This window comes from Gadus macrocephalus, chromosome 14, assembly GCF_031168955.1.
Source record: "Gadus macrocephalus chromosome 14, ASM3116895v1".
Classification (NCBI taxonomy): Eukaryota; Metazoa; Chordata; class Actinopteri; order Gadiformes; family Gadidae; genus Gadus; species Gadus macrocephalus.
This window is the reverse complement of record NC_082395.1, coordinates 18,340,386-18,352,030: the sequence shown is the minus strand read 5'-3', so window position 1 is coordinate 18,352,030 and position 11,645 is coordinate 18,340,386. Positions and strand designations below refer to the sequence as shown.

The following is an 11,645-nucleotide window of genomic DNA, read 5'->3' as shown; positions in this document are numbered from 1 at the left end:
TTAATCAAGTCCCTTCTTACCTGAGCCACATGTTACCAGAAGCGGCTTAAGTTTTAAGTCAGGTGAAGGCTTTGAGCCTCATCCTAACGGGGTTCCAACCCTCCGACATGTTGCTCTCTAAAAACGTGTGATTCATTTAACAGTTCATTACAGATTAGCTTTAACTAGTTTATATTTCATTTTGTAAATTACATTTAAAATGCAAGCTGACATCTCAATGGCTCATCGCAAAGTTAGACATGTAACGCCCTTAGTCATTTAGAACAGGGAACTCACAGGGAGGAACAAGGAAACTGAGAACACAGATGGACAGATATGTGTGTGGGAGACATACGGCCGGACAGATGTGTGTGGGGGAGTACCAAAGTGACTTCTCGATGATCTTGGTTCTGAAAACCTCTTCCTGATCCAGGTTGACGGTGCAGTAGCAGTCTCTCATCTTGTTTGGCCCGGGGTAGGGAGGGATGTTTTTGGCTTCCCCTAGGAGGGTATGGAAGGAGGGAGAGAGGGACGGAGGGAAGGAGGGGGGGAAGGGGAGGGAGAGAGGGAGGGGGAGGGAGGGAGGGAGAGGGGAGGGAGGGAGAGAAGGAGAGAAGGAGGGAGGGCGAGAGAGAGGGAGGGAAGGAGGGGGAGAGAGAGAAAGGGAGGGAGGGAGAGAGGGAGGGAGGGAGGGAGGGAGGGAGGGAGGAAATAAAGAAAGAAGAAGGGGTAAGAGATGAACTTTGGGTTAGATGTTTGTCAGAAACATTGAGTCTGTGTTGAAAAGTCGTAGATCACATGTTGACTATATTTTAGTTCAACGACATGTTCATTAGTTTAATGATGATTAAATGGTTGGTCGTGACTCGTGAACCATATTAAGATAACGCTGAGGGAAACACTTACACTGGGCTATAAGGCGACATCTTCCAGTATTGCTCCAACTGAACTAGCCCTGGCCATACAGAAACAAAAAACACACACACACACACACACACACACACACACACACACAGACACACACACACACACACACACACACACACACACACACACACACACACACACACACACACACACACACACACACACACACACACACACACACACACATTTGTCTATATTGTTTTCCTGTGTAGGACGTTTCCTGTGAAGTCCTCAGAAGTAGAGTCCTCACAAGGTCAGCAGACCCTCATGGGACAGGTAGCACTCCTCACACACTCACACGCACACATGAACACACACACACACAGACACACACTCAGGTGTCTTTTAGACTTCACCCGCTAGCTAGCATTTATCTCCTAGGTAACCTGTAGCTAGCCTTTATCCTCTAGCTAGCTAGAGGATAAAGGCTAGTTGGGAGCTGGCTGTTCGCTCTCTTCCTTGAACTGTAACTCTGAGAACTCTGAGAGTCCAGGGGGCAGGTTAATATTCAGCTCAAGGCTACAAATACATATTCACAAATTACATATTAACATATTAACAACAACAGTTCCTCCTCTACTAATGAGTACCGCTTCAAGACCTGCATTGCAGTGATGTTTGATCTGGATGAAGCGGGAAGATCTATATGTTTACATATCTAGTATGCATCATGATACAAGATAGGTATGGTCTCCTTTGCTGTCTGTAGTCTCTCTTAGGTCCAGGCTTTGACTCTCCCCGAGATGGGAGTTGAACAGGAAGTTGATACAAAGTAACCTTTTCTCCTCTGACAAACCAACCATTATAGCTGCTGTCATACTTGGAGAACATCTCAGCGTCAGAACGTCTCGTCTCTCAGAGTAAAATACACAAGAAGCTTTTGTGAAAACAACAGCATCAAGGCAATATCACTGAGGAAACAGAGACTCTACAAACATATTATTGCCACACAGGAAGAGACCCTACAAACACATTATCACTGTAGAACCAGAGACCCTACAGTACAAACACATTATCACTGTAGAACCAGAGACCCTACAGTACAAACACATTATCACTGTAGAACCAGAGACCCTACAGTACAAACACATTATCACTGTAGAACCAGAGACCCTACAGTACAAACACATTATCACTGTAGAACCAGAGACCCTACAGTACAAACACATTATCACTGTAGAACCAGCAGAGACCCTACAGTACAAACACATTATCACTGTAGAACCAGAGACCCTACAGTACAAACACATTATCACTGTAGAACCAGAGACCCTACAGTACAAACACATTATCACTGTAGAACCAGAGACCCTACAGTACAAACACATTATCACTGTAGAACCAGAGACCCTACAGTACAAACACATTATCACTGTAGAACCAGAGACCCTACAGTACAAACACATTATCACTGTAGAACCAGAGACCCTACAGTACAAACACATTATCACTGTAGAACCAGAGACCCTACAGTACAAACACATTATCACTGTAGAACCAGAGAAGTAGAGAACATACAAACATATTATCATTTATAGTTTTCTTTTATCACATGTGTCTGTGATAAAAGAAAACTATAAATATTTATCTCAAGTGTAGACACAATGAATAGATTAGAACTATTAAACATATTATCAGTTTAGCTAGAGACCCTTCAAAAACTAAACTGTAGAACAACCAAAAAACTACAGAACTACAAAAAAGAAAGAGGGAGAAGGGAGGGAGAGGTGGAAAGATAAATGGGTTGGGCATGCAGAGAGAAAAAAGAGCGAGAGAGTGAGAGAGAGAGAGAGAGAGAGAGAGAGAGAGAGAGAGAGAGAGAGAGAGAGAGAGAGAGAGAGAGAGAGAGAGAGAGAGAGAGAGAGAGAGAGAGAGAGGGTGGTGGGGGGGGGCTGTAGTTACAACAGGAAATGAGATGAGGAGAAAGGAATTCGACTGAATCCAAGATGGAGTTTAAACGGCACTGAACCCCATTACCCTGTGTGTGTGTGTGTGTGTGTGTGTGTGTGTGTGTGTGTGTGTGTGTGTGTGTGTGTGTGTGTGTGTTAATGTGTTAATGCCTGTACTAATGCGTGTTTTAAAGGGTATTTATGTTTTTATTTAAATGTGCACTTTCGTTCTTAGTGTTTAAATTTGTGTGGGTGTGTGTTGGTTTGTTTATATGTGTGTTATATGTATGTGGGTGTAGACCGAACAACACTCATATATTGCTTCACTTTATAGACATACACTGTACAGAAGACACAATGTTTAACAACACTGTGTTGAACTTAACTGTATAGAGTTTAAAGAGACACTGACTCTAAAGAGATACACTGTATATAACAACACAGTTTTAAACTCAACTGTATAGAGTGTATAGAGTGCCGATGTATAGAAAACACTGTATATAACGGCAATGTGTATAAATACAATTTCTAACAGTGGTGTATATACACTGTATAGATCAACATTTATTTTGAGTTGTCTGCATAGAAGTAGATTAACTGTATAGAGATACACTGTATATAACAATACTAAGTAGAACTACACTGTATGGAGTGTATAGAGTGACACAGTACAGATACACTGTATATAATAATAATAGAGGTATACTGTATAGAGGTTATAGAGTCGCACTGTATAGAAATACACTGTACATAACCACACTGTTGCACTTAACTGTATGGAGAACTCCACTGACACTGATCTGTGCTACATATATTTACAACACTTCAACACTTATATAGAGCTGTCTGCATAGAAATAAACTGTGTAGAGCTACACTGTATATCAACACTGTTTAGAAACACTGTATAGAGCAACACTGTATAGATAAACTGTATAGCAATGCTGTGTAGAACTACAATGTATAGAGTTACTGGCACCGTCTGTTTTTGTCCCCAAAGGGGGCAGGAATACTCAGATCAATATCCTAACATTAAATATTTCCTGACCCTCATATCGGTTTCACACTGTACCGGTCTCACACTGATGTAATACCGGTTTCACACTGGTGTCGTAGTGGTTTCATTAACACTGGTGTACTGTGTCATACAGGTTTTACTAACGCTGTTGGGGCCATAAACATTCACTGGTTTCACTCACACTCAATCAAACACTGAATCAATACACCCTGAAATCCCACAACAAACCCCCATCTCTGAAGCTACTGCACACAGTGTGTAATGCCCTATGATGTTGTGGTGTTTTGCATGCTGATGTTAATCATTGTTGTGCGGAAACTTCTCAAGGTGAATGTTAAGGGTTCTTGCTGGTTATTTAACGCTCAGTAAACAGGACCGAGACTTGACCTTGTCAAAATTCCATGGCAACCATGCTACATGCTAATAACACTCAGGTTTGATATAAACAAGCTAGCTACATGTTAATAACTTGAGGACAGGATGATATGACACAGCTAGCTACAAGTTCATAATGCACTACCATTGGTATGATATTAACCAGCCAGCCTCATGGCTTATTAACTTCAGCACCTTATCTTAAAAGTTTTGGAGATTATGTAGTTTAAAATCCCAACCAATCAGAATGCATGTCGGACAGATAATTATCAGCAGGTAATAACTAAAGGCTCTGGCATAGCTCACTAGTCAATGGAACGTAGCCTATACAGTGCAGACAGACAGTTCAGTGGTCCATGGAGGTAAACAGTGATGACAGACAGTTCACTAGTACATGGAAGGTACATGGTGCAGACAGACAGTTCACTAGTACATGGAAGGTACACAGTGCAGACAGACAGTTCACTAGTACATGGAATGTGCACGGTGCAGACAGACAGTGCACTAGTACATGGAAGGTACACAGTGCAGACAGACAGTTCACTAGTACATGGAAGGTACACAGTGCAGACAGACAGTTGAGTTAACTAGTACAAGAACGGTACACAGTGTAGACAGACATTTCACTAGTACATAGAAGGTACACAGTGCAGACAGACAGGTCAGTGGTTCATGGGAGGTTCACAGTGCAGACACAGTCTGCTGAATTTCACCGTCTTAGTCCAGTCTTACATTTCCCACAATCTTTGCGAATAGTTTCCCTTTCTGATTCTCCAGTATACTGTAGGTCTTGATGTGAAAGTTCGTAATTTATATATATTATAACCGCTTAATGCAAATGTTCCTGACACATATGCACGACATATGAAGCCTATACAGGATGGTGCGTGCGTGACATATTCACAACAAAAAAGCATTTTGATGATGAAATCTCATGCATAGAGAGATGCTCTGAGTGACACTGATAATCTCGCACCAGGTACACATGCTCACAAAGTCTTCAAACAGACCTGCTAAGGCAGTCTTCTGCAGAGGGCAGCTATAGCAAGTTGTGGGTCATTGTTGTTTATGGGCACCCCAGCAGAGGCTATTCTTTGTCTGGTATAACTGGGATATAAACAGGGCTTAAGGTGATGAGTACCATCTGATTATCAATCACTGCTGATCAATACTCACCATCCTCACAGCGCTCACCCCAGCGGAGTTCTCTCTGTCTGGTATGGCTGGATTATGAATAAATGGGCTATAGGACTATAAATGGACTTAACGCTGACCCAAAATCACCAATCACATCTCTCCCACATCCACCCCACCCTGAATCCATGGCAACATGTCACATTAAGGGAGGTAGAGGGGTGATCTACGATGTGTTTAAAATGAAGGGGCGGGGTGGAGGGGGGGCAGCAGCTGGGATGCTCCATAATCACTGACCACAGTCTGCTTCTCTCTCGCTCTCTGGACTATATTAGCATGTGGCAGTCCAGGAGACACAATAACTTCTTACTCGCGGCTGTTCATGCTCCCCAGGAAGTGAATTCAGGGTAGTTTCCTGTTTCCTTTGCTTCAGACAGCCAGTAGCTTCCCCGGAAGTATAGGCTTTGCCCTCATGTGTGTATCTAAGGGTGTGTGTGTGTGTGTGTGTGTGTGTGTGTGTGTGTGTGTGTGTGTGTGTGTGTGTGTGTGTGTGTGTGTGTGTGTGTGTTTATCTGCGTGTGTGTGTTTATCTGCGTGTGTATATTATCATGTTGTGTGAATCTAAAGGTGTGTATATAACGGTTTGTGCATCTAACACGCACACAAACACACACACGCACAAGGCAGAGATACATTTGAAAGGCCCGCCCCCCCCCCTAGAAGATTTAACCGATTTAGAAAACGTGGGTGAACTACTTGCGAAACCACACCTAACCACAAGTTAAGATACTTGTAACTGTTTTGATTGGTATGTGTGGAAAGTACTGATTTTCGAAACCGGAATCTCGCGAATCCCTCACGCGTGTGTGCATTCATATATTTATTAATTTATTTATTTATATTTGACGTGAGTACGAACGCTGTCACGGACTTTTACAGAAGAGGAGAGGCAATCAACAGTTCGTCGTGTTTCATGTGAAAACAAGCAGCGTTGAGCTGTGAGCAGGCCGGCCTACAATTCACATGAGGGATGAAACCAGACATGTACAACATGGTCCGCTACCCGAGGGACAAAGCACGTCCGCTCAACGCGCTATGACTCGGTAACACACGGGGTAGGCTCGGTAGAGAGCGTACATCCAGAAAGTGAAGAGGCGAGCGTGAGTATCGAGGGTCTGTAAGTTATCCCCCTATAAAGACCTAACGGTGAGGCCGGACCGGTGTACGGTTTCATTAATAACAATGATATAGGCCAACATGTAGACCAATGAAATAGTCTCTCTGTAGACCCATCATGACGTTGGCTTGGAGAGGGGGTTGGGCAGAGATTTGGATGTCACCACAGCTAAGGATTACTCCAATCCGATATGGAGATATACATCCAACTTGACATGATTCTAGTCAACACGGGACCCGACCTCAGACTGCAGCCGGGAGAACCATGAGCGACCTGGACTCCTCTAGTCCAGTTGTTCATGTGTGGAGCGGTGCGAGCCAGCTGTGCCTTTTCTGGATGTGGGTTTTGACTGTGTGTGCGTGTGCGCGCGCGCGTGTGTGTGTGTGTGTGTGTGTGTGTGTGTGTGTGTGTGTGTGTGTGTGTGTGTGTGTGTGTGTGTGTGTGTGTGTGTGTGTGTGTGTGTGTGTGTGTGTGTGTGTGTGTGTGTGTTTTCAATGTGTGTTTTGTAGCCAGTCCGCAGCCAGAGAAACGTGTGATTTGAATTACAACACGGCATGAAGCAGAAGTGTAGCCGTCGGACACACACACACACACACACACACACACACACACACACACACACACACACACACACACACACACACACACACACTGGGGGTAGGGGGTAGTCTAGCTAGCGCTTACCTATTTTGATTTTAACGCTCTGGAAAACACGGAGACCCTCCTCTTCGACGGCCATAGTCCCGCCGTGTCGCCGCTCCTTTAAACACAACCAGATCTTCAGCTACTCTCGCAACCAGTCAACTCCGCTACTGTGGCGGGGTAGTGCATCGATGCTCCCCGGGAGCCAGCGTCCGTCTGCGGCTTCGACTCCTCGACTCTCCCCGGCAGCATCTCCGGTGGAGGCGTGGCCTGGCGTGTCCCCGCCTTCCTCCGGTTGAGTGACAAGTTTCGTCTGGGAGAATGGGAGACTTGGAGCTTGCTTGCCCATGTTTTCAACACTTGGAGCGCATTTACAGCAAAAACATTTCCCGGAGAAAACGGTTGACCTGTCACTCTGGGACAAGCGCCTCCTCACGAATGTCGCCAAAGGAGTGGATTGTGGAGTGTTGTGAGAGCACAACAGATGACATTCTCTGCAATTCGGATTATTTAAAATACTGTGGTGAGGGTGAGCATTTATAAAACCTAATGGCGCGTTTCCACTGCAGGGTGCGGAACGGATCGGATCGCAAAGGTGCGGATCGGGTCGCGTTTCCACCGCCAAAAGTGGGCGTGACCCGGACTTTGCCGTACCCGTATGGAAAGCCAAGAAGGCCACAATCCGGCCCTAGAATGGCGCGGTAAAAGTGCAAAACCGCACGGAAACCGTACGGAATCCGTACGGAATTCTTGCCAAACCGTACGGATTCCGTGCGGTTTTGCACTTTTACCGTGCCATTCTAGGGCCGGATTGTGGCCTTCTTGGCTTTCCGTATACCCGTTCCGGGTACGGCAAAGTCGCTCCGGCGATCCGGGTACGGATCGCCGCGGCAGCTACGCAAACATCGCAAAAAACGTCTTCCTCCCCAAGAATGCAGACGAACGTCTCCACCTCCTTGTTCGCCCAAGCAAGCGTTTTACGCGACAAGTTAATTGTAAAGAATAATACCTCGAGGCTACTGTTCGTTTGTTTTTATCCCCGCGTCACCCGGAAGTGACGATTCTGTCGACCAATCAACGGAGGGGGGGTGTAGCTAGAATTTCACGGGACCCTTTCAGGCGTCTCGTCTCGTTTGCGGTACCCCAACGGAGGAGTCCCGAGAACGGGGCCGGAACGGGTACGGCAAAGTCCGGGTCACGCCCACTTTTGGCGGTGGAAACGCGACCCGACCCGCACCTTTGCGATCCGATCCGTTCCGCACCCTGCAGTGGAAACGCGCCATAAGAGAGTCCACATCACAGAGGATCTGTCATGGACAACTAATAAGGCAGGGCAGCGCCTTTCCCTGATCCACCAGTCCTTCTCTGGAGTTGCAGAGAGTTATAGCGGACAGGAAGTGTCACTCCCTGGTTAGGGAACAGCTGGAGGGCTTTACAAGAATTTATAGCCTACATCAGGAGGTGCAGAACCAGAGTCTGTAAGAACATGAAAGATTCTCACCAACCCAACAACGGACTGTTTCATCTGCTGCGGTCAGGCAAGCGATCCCGCAGTCACGCAGCAAAAACAGAGAGACTGATAGAGCTTCTTTCCCCATGCCATCGGGAGGGGATCAGGGTCACAGCAGGTCACAGAACATTGAAATTCCTTGTGACATTGAAAGCAACAAATATGTAGAAGAAATAAGCAACACATAAATATTCAGGATTCTATTTTTCTCATATTTTCTATTTTTTCAGATCCTTATTTAAATCATCTCCTATTGCAAATATTGTTGCTTATTTTTTATAAACGCACTGAATATTAAATGCATAAAACTGATTATTTCTTTGGCCGACTGCATATTGTCATAAATATAGGCCTACATAAATGTATTTATGATCTCAACTATTAAAATCACAAACAACTTTTATGCAATGTCATCTTAGATCATATAGCTCAGAATAGCCTGTTCTGGTGGAGGTAAGGGTGCAGATGGGGTTAAGGTTACTGTAGGCTGAGGTTAGGGCGTAGGTGCAGGTTAGGGTGTAGGAGGACTGGTAGGGTTCATTTGAAGGCTGTGGTTAGGGTGGGGGTGCAGTTAGGGTGAGGCCGACGGTGGAGGTTAGGGTGTGCAGAGAACCACACTGACAGCTCCTCTATGTAGAGTGTGGACCATTCTCCGTATAGTAGAGTATAAAAGTTAGCTCATGGGTCATAATGTGTATTGAAGAAATATAAGTCAACGGTGACACTTTACCAACAGGGTGCATTAATGGAAGGTTCATAAATGTTACCAAGAAATCCTTAACTCTCAACTAGTAACAAATAACAGAGCATAAGAAACAGATAATAGATAAAAGATGATGCATAATAAAGAATACAATTAAACTATTTCAAACTGCTGGAAGTGATAATTGTTATATGCTAGGCATTCCACCATTCTAACTATCTTTATACTCTACATGTGTTTACTTGGGCGGGCGCATCAGAGGAAGTGAGCAGGACGACTGTGATGGAGACGCCCTGCGGTACACCACACATGCAGGTTTTTGTGTGTATCGTGCCACACACACACACACACACACACACACACACACACACACACACACACACACACACACACACACACACACACACACACACACACACAAGTAGAGGCAGAGGGGGGATGGAGGAGTAGAAGGATGAGGTGGAGGAGGAGGAGGATGCTGAGAGGTGGTGAGAGGAGGAGTGGGAAGAAGAGTGAAGGGAGGAGGGTTGAGGAGAGTGAGGAGGAGGAGGAGAGGGACGGAGAGGAGGAGTATTTGGGAGGAGGCGAGGGAGGAGGAAGAAGAGGAGAGGGAGGAGGAAGAAGAGAGGGAGGAGAGGAGGGTGGAGATGGAAAGGGAGACATTAAAGTGTAGGGTGGGAGGATTTTCTCTGAAGAGTAAATGTGAGCAGATATAAATACATTTTATGTGAATGACATGACACCAGTTTCTTCTTCGGTTTCTTCTTTATACACATTTCCTTTATTCAAGGTCTAAATATATCAACACAAACACAAACATCAATGGTCAACAATGCAGATTATTTGATTATTTGTTACTTGAGACTGTGTCATTTGATAATTTTGTTGAAAATACACATCTATGTAAAACTGTTTTTAATATCGGTATGTGTTGTGTTTAGATCGTTCATCATAGCCCTGTGTGTCAAACGTTTTTTTTAATATTGTCTTAACATAAGCGTGTATGCTAACATAAGTGTGTACAGTTTTTAGGAAGCCCTTTGTATATAAATCATATTAGAATAGACAGAACATGGGTGCAGACACCAACAAACACTTGTTATGTCAACTCAGGATAGAGATCAGATCAGCCATCAAGAGTTAGGTCACATTAAAGTAGGACAACAGGATCTAAAAAATCATATGTAACTATATTATGTATGTATAAATAGCATAAGATATCGCAGAGGGATTTACCCACTTCACAGCTGCAAAATACCTCGTCAAGAAAATGTCAAAAAGTGTATTGATACTCAACGTAAACTAATTTACTCATTCTTCGAATGACTCAGGATTGTAAGGGTGTGTCTTAATACCCCCCCCCCCCCCCACCCCCTTCTCTGTTGTGAGTAGTTTGAACTTCCTCAAAGTCCAAAATACCAAGCTTCATTCAGCTGAAACATCAGCGTGAGTGCATGCAATTTTTCACTGGCTTTTCTTATTAGCCAGGATGTTAAATAGACTACAACCTTATTATCAGCTTGAAGGAATAGAAGGAAAATGTACTATATGTATGTGACCTTGCAATGGATTTAATGGAACATCATTTTCTGATACTAAATGCATTCACTTAATCACAATCACTCTCAATAACATAATCTTAATTGAATTATGGATTTATATTGTCCATCACTTTAATAATAAATAATAACAAATGTAATATCAGTCAATCAATGTGAATTTATGATAAGGGAAGGTTTGAAGGTGAGGAAATGATAAAGGGAAGTTATGGTTTGGTAACAGTAACAGGTTTTTGAAGGTTAGGCAATGTTGAAAGAAGGTTTGGTTCCGGTTAAGGTTATTGTCAAGGAAAGTAAGGTTATGGTCAGAGGATGTTAAGTGAAGGTAATGTTATGGTGAGGGGACGATTGTTTAGGGTAAGGTTATGGTAAGGGGAAAATTATTTAAGGTAAGGTTATGGTATTGGAAGGTTTGGTTATGGTGAGAGAAGGTTTGATTAAGGTAAGCTTATGGTAAGACAAAGCTTGGTTAAGGTTAGATAAAGGGTCGGGTATGTTTGGTTAACGTAAGTTAAGCTAAGCGGAGGTTTGGTTAGGGTAATCATATGATAAGGTAGGATTTGGTTATGGTTAGTTAGCAGTAAAGGGTGGTGTGGTTAAGGTAAGGTTATGGTATGGTTTAATTAAGGTTATGTAACCATAAGGGCCGGTTTGGTAATGGTAAGGTTATAGTAAAGGAAGGTTTGATTAAGGTTAGTTAACAGTTAGGGGAAGTTTTGTTCGGGTAAGGTAA

The 11,645-nt window shown here is 44.0% G+C and overlaps 1 protein-coding gene across 1 annotated transcript in view; it reads right to left on the bottom strand.

Annotated features, from left to right (window-relative positions):
• Positions 1 to 7,675, bottom strand: part of rasa3 (RAS p21 protein activator 3) — a 23,310-nt gene extending 15,635 nt beyond the window's left edge. Inside the window, 2 exon segments of the mRNA XM_060071764.1 lie at positions 363 to 480; positions 7,183 to 7,675. Coding sequence (XP_059927747.1) covers positions 363 to 480; positions 7,183 to 7,237 — 173 coding nt within the window. The 5' untranslated portion in view covers positions 7,238 to 7,675.
• Between the last annotated feature and the right edge of the window lie 3,970 nt (positions 7,676 to 11,645).